This window comes from Amia ocellicauda, chromosome 7, assembly GCF_036373705.1.
Source record: "Amia ocellicauda isolate fAmiCal2 chromosome 7, fAmiCal2.hap1, whole genome shotgun sequence".
NCBI classification, from domain to species: domain Eukaryota; kingdom Metazoa; phylum Chordata; class Actinopteri; order Amiiformes; family Amiidae; genus Amia; species Amia ocellicauda.
The window spans coordinates 36,235,672-36,249,654 of record NC_089856.1 but is presented as its reverse complement, the minus strand read 5'-3'; the positions used below and the strand labels follow the sequence as shown (position 1 = coordinate 36,249,654).

The window sequence follows — 13,983 nt, the reverse complement described above, 5'->3', positions numbered from 1 at the left end:
ATAAGCATTGATGAAAGCCTAAAAGTTTAAACGTTTGCTGCTATTTTCACTTGAGCACTTTTGAACACTTTTGCACTTTAGACATGATTCTGAAAATAAATTAAATGTAGTTTCAGTTCAAATATATTTTCTTGTGGACTTTGTCCTTTTCTAAAAACAGTGTGCGGACAGGATCTCTATATTTCTACATTATATTCTTCCCCCACACACCTGTAATACAGGATGAACTTTTTCTGTTTTTTGATTTTGTACATTTTGAGTGCTGTTATTTCTAATAGTTCCAAAATAAAAAATACATTAAATTATTGGAGTGGGTTTATATAAATAAAGTGGAGGGTGGAAAGCACATATATTTACTTTGGGTTTGTCATAATATAAGATGTATTGGGCTGGTTTGGATTGGGCTGGCAAGAATTGTATTTATTTTGAGCTACTAGGGCATTTTAATTCTGGCAACATCGGCTGAATCTCTCCAGTTGGCTGCACTATACACTCCCCCAAAAGTTCAGTCCATTTCTCCATTATGGGGTACCCCAGTTTGGCACCTTCTGGCTCACTTGTGCCCCTAAACCCCAGCTGCTGTCTGGTCACACAGCCTCCCTGCATCCAAGACATTAGCACAAACACACACAACTTGCTCTCCCCTCCTTAGTATTTCTTCCTACTGCTTGTAAACCCTACCTTCATATGCAAAAAAGAAACAAGAACAGGTGTAATACAAGGCTAGGGGGGAAGCCAAGCAAGAACCTCACTGGCAGCAGCTGTTCTCTTTGGGGTATCAGGGAGTTTACTCTCAATTTAAACTAAAGGACCCAAACTATAACAAAAGTAAGCCATATATAAAAATGAACAAGAAAAACAACAAGTTGTCTTGTGATGTTTCTTGGCTCTAGTATAAGCAGAGAAAGTTATTTGCTCATTTTTCATTAAGTGCTACAAGACTTCTGAAGGACACCTCAATGAATACTGCAGAGACAGAGCCTCAATGTGAAGTTACTATCGAGTTTCTGTTTGACTCTGAGGAACCTCTGTAACTTAGTATAAATAGACATAACTTTAGCAGTTCATAAGGTGTCATTAATAATTGATTAGTAAATAGTTTATAAAACAGTTAAGAACCATTCATAATTAAATGTATAAATTATCTATAAACCTTTGAAATACATGATTTATCATTTATAATAAAGATCTGAAGCAGTGTTTTGGCAGCTCCTGTAAAACTATTGTGTAAATGATCTTTTAACCGATAAATCTTATATACTCAATAACAAGTTTTATGAACTTAACTTCTCGTTTGTAGTGTAAATGTAACTTCATCATTGAAATAGGAGAATTAGATCAGTTTCAAATGAGTTAATGTTTCCATAAGTTTCTAACATCACACCCATCCTCCCACATTCTGTTTCCTCTAGTCATGAGAAGGAGGAAGACAGCGAATCCATGCTGGAGCACGCATACATTGAACTGGAATCAGCACTTCAATCAGTCAGATATAGTATCTTTATTTACTTATTATTGTATTTAAAAACATTCCATTAATTGCATCACAGAGTTAGTTGATTTAACTATGGATGTTGATTTGTACCATTCTTCAGATTTGCATTTGAATTTACATGCATCTTACATTTAAAGCTTACATCTTGGCAGATCGATACAGAAGACAGCAATCCAATGCAGTTCACAGGTTCATGGAATTAAGTGGAGAGATTTCCAGTGCTTGTTGAAGACTGGAGCAGACTGAAGAGTTCATTTTTGAACTCATGGTTCATGAGAACAATCTCTGGGTTATCTATCCACAAATCCTGCCTCAGAAAATGGTGGGGATTCACAAGGCACCGGCTGAGATGGTGGCTGCAGCTCCTGGTTAACTGAAGAAGAAGTGGGAAGTGAAGATGACGAGGTCAGAAGCTTCCTCTCAGGCAGAGCAGGATGCCATACTCACCTGTCCAGATGCCTCACAATCTCAGCCAATCTGTGCAGAGCCGAGTGGCAAAGAGGCCGAGACAACTGCTGGAGAGGAGAAGACTCCCAATGCATGGAAGAGGTTTTGCCGAAGAGTCTGCAGAAGCCATAAGGTTAACAGTGAGGTGAGTCGCTTACATTATGAGTATTACTTAGTCACACTCTGGCTTTTGTTTGCAGGGATTACTTTGTTTGCACCCTTTAAGCATTTGGGGAACAGCAGTGTTTTCTGTTTGTTTTAAAGGTAACAAAGGCGTTGCTTATAATGATTATTTTTCCTCACAGGTTCCACGTAAGCAGAGTCCTGACACTGGGAGGAACAGTAAGGAAAATCTAAATTAACCTACGAAATAAGACTGTAGTGTAAAAACTGTGGGGATAATAACGACAACACAGGTTACCCCTCCTGTATACATCCTACCACCTCACGCAGTAGGTGGCGCTATTTAAAAATAATTTGCTTTTAGTGGAACAAAGTTGCATTCACACTTAGACGATCTTTGGTGGATTGAGTGAAGGCGGAAGTGAAGCGGTATGATTTTTTTCTTGGGGTGGTTATTCCGGAGACGAACACATTTGAAAAAAGCTACTATGAGTCGCTTTGTGATTAAATATTGTATTACCACATAAATATCGCATCGGCCGTGGAGGGATGGATTGCCACTGCAAGACGAGACGAAAGAGGAGCATTCAGCACTCGGGAAGGTGCGGGAATCGGCCAGTCTGTTGACAAATACAGGCTGATGGTTTCTTTGTCAGATCCTGTGTTACTGCCCGGTTACTTGTGGGCACTAGTGAAACCTACATGATTGCCATTCAAATTCAACGTGGCATTCCGTACAGGTCAGATAACTGTGCTTAGAAGATGCAAAGCTAGTTAAATCGGATATTGTCAATCTTGCTCCTTTATTTGAATAAGCACTAATCTGGCGTGGTGTATTTGCATCGTTGTGGAGGTTGATTCAGAAACGCTGTAATTGATTTTTATTTTGTATGTGTTTGCAATTGCTTTTAACCTGTAATGCTTTTTAAAGTGGGTTCAGTGGTCCGCTGACATGACTTACACGCTCCCCACAACTTCTCTCTCTCTCTCTCTCCCTCTCCCTCCCTCCCTCCTCTGACAGACCTGATAAATGACACCAGCTCAGGCAGGACTAGTTAAGCCCGGTGCTTAAGAAGTTGACTTAAAAAAGAGACGGCAGAGACGTGTTTCACAGCCCAGATTTGAAGCCCAGTTATTCTCAGTTGCACTCGCAGTCAAAGGCGTGTCAATGGCGTATGGCCGGTACCACGAGAAGTTCTCCCCGAACCACGTCTTCGATAATGCGTCATTTCCGGGCGGCGCCGGGCAGAGGCTGTGCGTGAACGGCACGCCGTGGATCCTGTACGTGTTCCAGGAGTGCGTGGACAACATCTGGGAGTACTGCAGTGTGGTCATAGGACTGCTGTCAATGCTCTGCTTTCTCTTGTCAACTTTACCGTAAGTGCTGCAACAACATCGATGCTGGGACACATGTCTCCTGGCAAATCAACATCACACATCCATTGTGTTAAAATACACCGATCAGCCATAACATTATGACCACTGACAGGTGAAGTGAATAACACTGATAATCTCGTTATCATGGCACCTGTCAGTGGGTGGGATATATTAGGCAGCAAGAGAACATTTTGTCCTCAGAGTTGATAGAAGCAGGAAAAATGGGCAAGCGTAAGGATCTGAGCGACTTTGACAAGGGCCAAATTGTGATGGCTAGACGACTGGGTCAGAGCATCTCCAAAACTGCAGCTCTTGTGGGGTGTTCCCGGTCTGCAGTGGTCAGTACCTATCAAAAGTGGTCCAAGGAAGGAAAAGCGGTGAACCGGCGACATGGGTCATGGGCGGCCAAGGCTCATTGATGCACGTGGGGAGCGAAGGCTGGCCCGTGTGGTCCGATCCAACAGACGAGCTACTGTAGCTCAAATTGCTGAAAAAGTGAATGCTGGTTCTGATAGAAAGGTGTCAGAACACACAGTGCATCGCAGTTTGTTGTGTATGGGGCTGCGTAGTCGCAGACCAGTTAGGGTGCCCATGCTGACCCCTGTCCACATCAGAACTGGACCACGGAGCAATGGAAGAAGGTGGCCTGGTCCGATGAATCACGAGTTCAAGGTGTTGACTTGGCCTCCAAATTCTCCAGATCTCAATCTAATTGAGCATCTGTGGGATGTGCTGGACAAACAAGTCCGATCCATGGAGGCCCCACCTCGCAACTTACATGACTTAAGGATCTGCTGCTAACGTCTTGGTGCCAGATACCACAGCACACCTTCAGAGGTCTAGTGGAGTCCATGCCTCGACGGGTCAGGGCTGTTTTGGTGGCAAAAGGGGGACCTACACAATATTAGGCAGGTGGTCATAATGTTATGGCTGATCGGTGCATTTAGTGCATAGCCTCAACACCTTTATTCCAGCCCATTAAATGCTTTTTTATGCAGCAATGATGTTGCTTTAGGTTAAAGGCTTAATTGGATGGAATTGCAAGAGTTGATTTAGTATTGACATTAAGAACCCTCATTCTTACTCTTAGAGAATGAGTTTTAATGGTATAAAACTATGGATAGTGGCTGTAAAAGCTGAAAATAATACTTTCCATTGTGTTTTTGTCCTGTTTTCTCTGTAGTCAAGTTTATGAGGCCTACAGGCATGGTAAAGTGGAGCAGGCTGTTTCCATGGGGTTTCTGCTGTTTCTGCTAAGTGGAGACCTCAGCAACTTTGCAGGGTGCTATTTAACCAACCAGCTGCCAATTCAGGTAATTTATAATTGAGACCATGGTAATGTGGTTAGTGATCATCGGTCAGTGAAAAAAACAACACAACAATTAAAAGTTATGGTTTTCCCAGTAGCAGGGATACTGTAGAGCTACTGTACTGTACAGCCCACATACAATCCTCAAGTTACTGTATTTCTGAAGCTCAACAGCAGGTGGTGCAAATGGCTGCAGAATCGTCAATGCCAGCTGAAGCATGTTCTGTCTTTGAAAAGCACAAGCTTGATAGTCCTTTTGAAAAAGTATTAATTACAGTAGATTGGTAACAGGTCTGATATGCATACTATACCTATATTGACAGGTCCAGCTTCTGATAGTGTACCACTGTGTACGTGTAACTGGTGAACTTGTATGTAAAGGAAATGTTATACTGTAGACTGTTTCCAAGAAGACCTCGATAACTACTGTAATTATACAAAGCATATTTGCATATGATTATCACTAACGTTGTTTAATTTAAATATGCATGATGATTCGCTTGTGGAAAGCTAATGACAAACTATATCCTGCATTTAACTGAAATCTTGCCTAATCAATAAATTAACACGAAGGCTAAACAAATTATATACAATGTGCTGTGTAATGAATGAGACAATTTGGACTGTGTTGCCAAAATGTAATTATAGGCTCTTTGTCATCTTGAAATTCAGTAAGTTTTTTTCTTTCCTTCTTTCTTTCTTTCTTTCAGATTGTAACAGCAGTATTTTATATCTTCACTGATGTAATTCTCATCTCCCAGTTTCTGTATTACAAATGGAAGAATAAGAAGAGCCAAAGTAAGAGAAGTTCTCATTTCTGTTCTATTGAATGCATTTACTTTGTATTGAACATATTTAAAGAATTGGAATATTTGCCCTGTCATATTGGCCTGACAGAGATAATACAACAGCAGACAAAAAACACAAAGCACAAAATGGAGCAGGAGCAACAACAATTGTATCTGGCTTTGTTCCTCATAGATTACCTAAACTGAGAAGTTGATTTTATTTTTTTAAACACCACAAGCATGCCTCACCCATAAGGTATAGAGTTACCATGGTGCAGTCAGAATTGAAAAATAATTATCATTTGTTCTTGGAGGTACAAGCTTAAGAACAACAAACACAATAAATAATTCTCAGTTTCCTGGACTGACTGCTGTAACTGTATCACTGTGGGAGCTCTATTGTCTTCCCTGTGTAAGACTTCTCTGTACAAGAGCCACTGATCTACCCTGCAGGACCAACATGCCACTCATACAGTTTTCAGTTTGATTCTGCTCTTCCACACATCTTTGTAATGAAGCAGTCCCGTTCTACTGACTCCCACAGATTGTATACTGCTTTTGTTTGCTTTACAGTACACTTATCCACAAGGGGCCAAGATGAAGTTACAGAAATCTCCAACTTGCATTTTGTGGCATTTCCCAATGTTCAGCTTGAACATAACTACAATATTCCCCTTTTGTTTTTGTCTAGAACAGTAAGGTCATGGTATAGTTATTGTTCATGTGCATGTTTCAAATTGTAATTTAATTATTTTCTTTTCAGAATTCTTAAAAAATAAAAAATTCTACATGTATTTTTCAGTGCGGACTAAATATTCCAAAAAGATGCATCTTTAATAATTGAAGGGGGTGTCAGGGAGGAAGGCCATTGTTGTAGCACAGAATTTTCAGACTTCAGTTGTTTCATTTCTCCATACATTAACTCTCCTTATTTTGGCCCTGAGATGTCCTCAACAGTTTTTATTTCCTGTAAATAATAAGTAAATCTAGTAGCAAGCTAAGCAAAGGTGGAGCAAAATGAATTGGCACAATTCTGTGTGATTCTATTTTCAAGTTGTAAATTAAATAACAGTAAAGTTTGGATGACCAAAACTACTGAGAATCAGTGTAGCAATGTGAAACTCATTCTTCCCTGAATGCTCACTGATAGATTGTGGAGAGATTCTCAAAGTTCCCCTTCTGAACACATTGTGATCTAATTGCGTTGTAGCCTCTGCTGTGAAATTGGCAAAAGTAATGTGTGATTGATAGCGAGAATTCCCAGCTGTCAGAGCACTCTATTGTCTGTTTGGTTTGAAACCCTGTCATGTCGCTTTCCTATCTCTGCTAGCAGTCTCCAGTGAGATTGTCGGAGTGAAGATTCTTATCTATATATATATATATATATATATATGTATATATATATATATATATGTATATATATATGTATATATATATACACTCACCTAAAGGATTATTAGGAACACCTGTTCAATTTCTCATTAATGCAATTATCTAACCAACCAATCACATGGCAGTTGCTTCAATGCATTTAGGGGTGTGGTCCTGGTCAAGACAATCTCCTGAACTCCAAACTGAATGTCTGAATGGGAAAGAAAGGTGATTTAAGCAATTTTGAGCGTGGCATGGTTGTTGGTGCCAGACGGGCCGGTCTGAGTATTTCACAATCTGCTCAGTTACTGGGATTTTCACGCACAACCATTTCTAGGGTTTACAAAGAATGGTGTGAAAAGGGAAAAACATCCAGTATGCGGCAGTGCTGTGGGCGAAAATGCCTTGTTGATGCTAGAGGTCAGAGGAGAATGGGCCGACTGATTCAAGCTGATAGAAGAGCAACTTGCCTGGTCTGATGAGTCTGGATTTCTGTTGAGACATTCAGATGGTAGAGTCAGAATTTGGCGTAAACAGAATGAGAACATGGATCCATCATGCCTTGTTACCACTGTGCAGGCTGGTGGTGGTGGTGTAATGGTGTGGGGGATGTTTTCTTGGCACACTTTAGGCCCCTTAGTGCCAATTGGGCATCGTTTAAATGCCACGGCCTACCTGAGCATTGTTTCTGACCATGTCCATCCCTTTATGACCACCATGTACCCATCCTCTGATGGCTACTTCCAGCAGGATAATGCACCATGTCACAAAGGTCGAATCATTTCAAATTGGTTTCTTGAACATGACAATGAGTTCACTGTACTAAACTGGCCCCCACAGTCACCAGATCTCAACCCAATAGAGCATCTTTGGGATGTGGTGGAACGGGAGCTTCGTGCCCTGGATGTGCATCCCACAAATCTCCATCAACTGCAAGATGCTATCCTATCAATATGGGCCAACATTTCTAAAGAATGCTTTCAGCACCTTGTTGAATCAATGCCACGTAGAATTAAGGCAGTTCTGAAGGCGAAAGGGGGTCAAACACAGTATTAGTATGGTGTTCCTAATAATCCTTTAGGTGAGTGTATATATATATATATATATATATATATATATATATATATATATATATATGTATATGTATGTGTGCGTGTATATAATATATATATGTATATAATATGTATGTATATGTTATTACAGGGTTCTGTTTTTGCATTTGCAATTCTTCAAATCTGAATGTTTATATAAATCTGCATAGCCCAATTTAATTCAATTAACTAATTAGTTCTAATTGGTTGGTATCTTTATTCTGAACTGTGATACTTTACCCTATACACTATTGTTCTACGTCAATAGATTACCTACACCATTTTAAGCCCTAATGACAGTCTTGAACCTCAGCACAATTTGAAGCTAGGCCTAATATATACCCAATTGATTGATCTTAATAGGAGAGCAAAAAAGTGTTTCACATCAGCTTTTTTTTTTTTTGTATTTATTTATTCAAATACAGCGTCTCTATCATCTATGAGTTCAGCTGTTTCTAGCCTTGTTTTTTGTTTTTCATATTCAGCACAGCTATTCACCCACCTAAATTTAAACAACAGAACGTGTAAGGTATTATCTTTTCACAATGTATTGGATACTAATCAAATTATTTATACATTAAATTATCTATTTTTAGGCTTTAAGATGTTTGCTTACGATTTTACAGTTAAGGTGTTTGACTTTTTCAGAAAACCCTGTGCTGAAATGGTTGTGCCTAATCTGGTGTGGGGTGATTACAGTAGTTTGCTTAGTGCTTCCGAAACTGATGGAGGATGACAATACACAGATGTTAAATTCCCAGTCGGTAAGTATTACTGAATTGTAATCACATTAGACATGTCGGCACTGTAATCATATTAAATGTGTCTATACTGATAAAAATCAGAGTGGTAAACTACTTTTATGAAACCTAGGATGGAAAGGTAACCTGTTTTCTGTTTATATTTTTATTGTAGTGTTCACAAAAAAACAATCCGCTCTCAGTCATCTCCATGCATCAACATTCTCAGTACTGTTGCATTGTGATATGAAAGGCTTATAGTGTTAACCTAGTATTGTGTTGGCAGGATACACTTTCCTTTGATTAACCATATGAAGGCTCAGCAATGGCCGCTTGAGGGTCATTCCACTACAGAACTGTGGCCAGGGTGAAGTGTATTTCATTATCACTGCTATATAGATTAGAAGACAAATTAGTACCTGGCTTTTGCTGTCAGCATCCCTTGCAGGACTTTACTTCATGCAGGCCAACCCAACTCTCAGAGGACTTTTTCCCCCAACAATTAACCTTGGATTGAAGATACAGCTCCCCTGAACTACAAAGCCAGCCACCGAACTGTTTAGGTTTTATTGCGTAGGGTTAACATCAGGAAAATGTGGACAAAGTTACCAGTCGGAATTGTAATCACAGATTGTAATTTATCATTGTACAAGAATTATCAAAGACTATAATTCCCTTTTAGACAGAAAACATGCTTTGTTTTCTGCACGTAGAAATGTACTAAATATTATTAAAGTAGAAGCACAAGCCTGGTGTGGAAGAGGTTGCCCCTAAATGACTATTGGATTTCACTCTGAACAGAATTCTGTAAATGTGTTGGAGATTTCGGGCTACGCGTTTGGCTACTTGTCTTCCATATTCTACCTCTCATCACGATTTCCACAGCTATATAAAAATGTAAGTTTTGCATGCTTTTTATCTTTTTCTGTTTAAACTTCTACGTAAAACCCCAAAATATATCAGTGCCCAAATGATTAAAAATAGAATTATACCTATTGATTTGCATTGCATGTCTTTGTGGTCTTTGTAATGACTTCCCATGATTTGCTTGCTTTTATTTTGTAGTTTAAAAGGCAGTCGACAGAAGGAACTTCATACTTGCTGTTTGCACTGGCTATGCTGGGCAATGGAACGTATGGGTTAAGCCTTATTGTGATCCTGCCAGCTTTGAAGAGTTCAAAGAGCGTCTTCATCCTCAACCACCTGGCCTGGCTCATCGGAAGCCTTGGAGTGCTATTCCTTGATTTCTTTGTATCCTTTTACTTGAAATGATTCACTTGGTTAAACCATACACTTTTGAATAATGTAACCTTTCCTGTGAAACCATGTAGGATAGTGCAAGAGTTTCAGCTGAAGTTTTTATAAAGCTTTTCAGCGTCTCGGATGACATTGACAATGGGCTCCTGTACAGTGTATTGGGAAATTAGGTCGTGGGCAGACTTCTGTGAAAAAGTTTGTCGTTGAAAATAGTAATATTAGTACTACACATCATGTAACCATTTAATTTTTTGCAGTAGCATTGTAGGTCTCAGGAAGACAGACCCCAAGAAAACAGCATATTCATTTCCTTCACAAGAATGACTATAGATCTCAGCCCAGTTCATCTTGTATCGAAAACACAGATGCACTGAATTGAACCTACTGGCCCTGAAGAAAATTCCAGAAGTGGAACCTTTGCTGTGTGAGGATGAAGACCTTTGAAGATGAAGCATGTATGATCTATGGTTTTAATGTTTTGAAGTTCCAAGCTTAGGATACTAAATGTAAATGTATACTTTCAAGGGAGGTTGTGTTATTTAAGTCATTTTCCGGTGTTAAACATTCTTTATTTAAGGAAAGAAACAATTTGAATTTGTTAATCTGACTGTTTAAGTAAAGCTTACTTCAAATACTTGATTTAAAATTCGAATTCAAACACATGTATTTATTATACCGTATACGTAAATATTTTCATTGGTAATAATTGCTGTGGAAATCGCCAAATGACTACAGTCCTCGCAAAAGCAAATACTTGCATAACAATTTATAAGTGCCACTGAATATAACTGGTTATATTTGGTGCACTTTCTACGCTATTGGCTACTTCAGTGTACACAAGAAAGCCAAGTTTTCTGCAGATTACTGGTAGTCTGGTACTGGTAGCAGATAGAAAGTGACTATTATTAATCACGTCGATTCTGAATAATTTCAAGAATAAACCTGAACTATAAACACTAGTTACAAGTAACTGTCTACCATGTATAAATTTATGTTTTCAAGTTTGGACTTTTAAATGTTTTTACTTGCAAAAAGATTAAAAATAGAAAGGTTCGTGAAACTTTGTCACGCATAAGTATGTACGTATACGGTACTAAATGATATAGGTTTTATATATATATATAGTTTTAGTTCTCTTTAAATTAAAAAAAAAATAGCTCCTAAAGGGGCTATGGGACATTGCATCACGGAACAGGAAGTGCTGAAAACTGATCATAAAGCAGCCAGTAGACCCTTGGAAGATGCGTCACAGATGAACCTTCCCGCTGCCTCTGGTCAGCTGCACTTTCTGTTTTCACTTGCACAATTTGGGGAGAAGCTCTGAGAGGACATGTTTTCTATTCTATTCTTCTTTCTTTAGGCCCTGTTTCGCCTTGTCCATTGAATCGGAAAGCTGAAAACTGCCCATATCAAGGCATTTGATCATTCTTAGTCATTATTTAAATTATAATATGTATTTTTGCTGCCTTTTGTGGCTGCAATTCTGCAGCTTAATCTGTTAGTTTAGTTTTCTGTTACCATTGTTATCATTGAAATCTCCCTTTTGTTTCAGGGTATTTTTCTTTCAACACTAGAGAGTACTGTTACTCCAGCAGGCCTTAGCGATCCCAATGCTAAATGTTCGAGATTAGCCACACAGCAGGTCTCCTTGCCTGGCATCGCTCTACAGTGAATCTGTAGTTTCTATTGTTTCCATCACCTCCCTTGTGTTAAGTCAAGGAAGTGCAGGCAGTGTTTACATCTGCTTTGCCCGGTGCAGTGCTACATGGACCGTACTGAGAGCATCCATCAGACTGATTGGTCGTTTGGCTGCCATGGAGCTAGGGTTCTGTGACAGGCTGGTGGCACATTGCATGGGAGCACCTGTGTTTGGTTCTTTTGAACTGCTGGAGCCACTTTAAGGCCTCAGCTCTGATTGAAGCTATTGCTTCGGAACATGGTATCCCATTGTCCCTTTGGCAACTATTTTTGACTTGAAAGAAAGTTAGGTTGCTATTGCAACCTTGTTTATCTGAAAGAGAAAATAACTCCTGACTTTGCGAGTGTAGCCGGTGCAGTCGGTGCTCCCTGCTCGGGATCCAAACCGCACACCACGGACGCCCCTCTGAGCGCTCCGCACCGCAGCAATTCCACCCAGTAGTGTATTCTACTGTATTGATTTCACTGTCGGGTTACATCACTTGTAACATGCTCATTATGCTGAATGAGCCCCATTACACTAGGTAACTCCACAGGCCCATCGAGCTGTAGCAAGAGAGGAAGTGAATCTTGTGTGCTGTGTAGATTAACAGAGGCAGGGTGAGGGGCCAATCGGCAGCTTTGTAGTAAGTTCATTTCATGATGCAATGTCCCATTGCCCCTGTCAGAGATATTTTCTATGTCAAACTACCAGGATTGCAGCTGCAACCTAACTTCATCTTCTGCTTCTCATGGTCAGATTAGATCATATTTGTGTCTTTCTAAAACATCTATTATTTATAGAAAAATAAAACTCTGTTTATCATCTAACATTCCTGCTAAACCAGCTGATTTCATATGACCATACTGTTGTTTGTTCTAGTTTTGGTAAGCACACATAAATATACTAGTAACATTAAAATTGCTGCTTTGGTACCAGTGCATTTTGTATGAAACTGCATACTTTAATGTTTTTTACAGTATTTTTATATGGTCGGTTTTGCCAATGTAATGACAGAAAAACCTTTGCACTTGAAAACTTAACAATCATGGACTGATATTGAGTGTCATGTTTAACGACTACATGTGACCCTGTACATGTCAGAGAACAATAATCTGAAATAAGATTAATCTAATGTTCATGTTTTTATTGTGTCTTAATACCTATTGAATCATTTCAACATGGTTTTTTTTGTTGCTGCCATTTGTAGGCTGTTTACAAATGGAATTTTAATTTTAGTTTTAATTCACTAGTGAATTTGTTTTCCAAGATACATTGTCATTGTGCCTTATTATTTTTTCTGCATTATTCAATATGTTAATATCCACAGAGTTTACTACCTCACTTCCAGTCATTGCCATGAAGTTAATGTGATGCAAATTGCACTCCCATTTGTAGAACCCGGTAGTTCTGTGTGATATTTGCCACTCCAAGACTTTAATGTGAAATCAGTCTTCCTTTTTCTCCGCCCCTTACATTTATTTGATGCCTTAACTCCAGTTTACATCACTCATGTCTTTTGCAAGTGAATCAGAAGATATTAATCTCAAATGTGCCATACACTAACAGATCATGGAAATGTGAAATGGTTTAATATATTTAATATATACTGTAGTAATATGAGTTATTTATTTCTGTTAACGTAAAGCTATTTAGTTACAATTTAATAAATAGCTTTTTCTCCCTGTTGTAATTCATGTAGCTTTTCAGTCTTAACCTCCCAGCTCCCCTTTCCTCATTCCCCCAGAGTTCAATCCATTGGATGAGAGAGATCCACCTTTTTGCGCCTTTGTTTTTGTCTTTACTTTCTTGATTCTCATTAAATGCAGTTAATAAAACTAATCGTTCACTGCCAGGTTTAAGTGAACATGCCCCAGAAAGTGCCCAATATTCCAACATAATATTCACACCACTGGTATAAATGTCAGACTATTGACCTCCTGCATCAGGCCCTGTACCAAGAGACCAATATGTTTGTGTCTGCTCCATCTTGTGCTTGGCATTTTCTTGCAGTCGCTATCATCGGTGTGTTGTATTTTTGTTCGTGCTCTGCAACTTGAAAAAGAAGGGTTGGATAATGTTTACGTACCTGAGCTACTGCATATTGTACTTTAAAAGACCAGGAATCAAAATCGATGTATACTTTGGGAGGGAGTTATTTTGTAGGTGTAATGTTGTAACCCTTGGGTCATGATTGTTTTCTGCGAACTGTCTTGCATTCAAACCCCAAAGTTGCAGTTGTTATTAAAGTACTTGTTAACTTAATCTAATAAAGTGCAATATAAAAATCTGTGTGTGTGAACATGT

The 13,983-nt window shown here is 39.0% G+C and overlaps 1 protein-coding gene and 1 long non-coding RNA gene across 4 annotated transcripts; one reads left to right on the top strand and one right to left on the bottom strand.

Moving 5' to 3' along the window:
- Window positions 1-1,482: 1,482 nt before the first annotated feature.
- LOC136753367 (uncharacterized) lies at window positions 1,483-3,230 on the bottom strand. 2 transcript variants are annotated; one of them, XR_010817419.1, is made up of 4 exons: window positions 3,089-3,179; window positions 2,586-2,685; window positions 1,943-2,059; window positions 1,483-1,868 (listed from the first exon to the last, which is right to left on the bottom strand). It is a non-coding gene; the product is annotated as an uncharacterized LOC136753367 (long non-coding RNA). The 2 variants fall into 2 exon arrangements; XR_010817420.1 differs by lacking the exon at window positions 2,586-2,685 and having other exon boundaries at window positions 3,089-3,230.
- On the top strand, window positions 3,227-13,966 carry LOC136753366 (lysosomal amino acid transporter 1 homolog). Of its 2 annotated transcripts, none has more exons than XM_066709399.1 (7): window positions 3,227-3,442; window positions 4,626-4,755; window positions 5,462-5,549; window positions 8,650-8,765; window positions 9,543-9,638; window positions 9,807-9,992; window positions 10,329-13,966. In XM_066709399.1, the coding sequence occupies exons 1-7, from the start codon at window positions 3,234-3,236 to the stop codon at window positions 10,440-10,442; spliced, it is 939 nt and encodes a 312-aa protein (XP_066565496.1). In that variant the 5' UTR covers window positions 3,227-3,233; the 3' UTR covers window positions 10,443-13,966. The 2 variants fall into 2 exon arrangements, with proteins under 2 accessions (XP_066565496.1, XP_066565497.1); XM_066709400.1 differs by having other exon boundaries at window positions 10,318-13,966.
- Window positions 13,967-13,983: the final 17 nt, after the last annotated feature.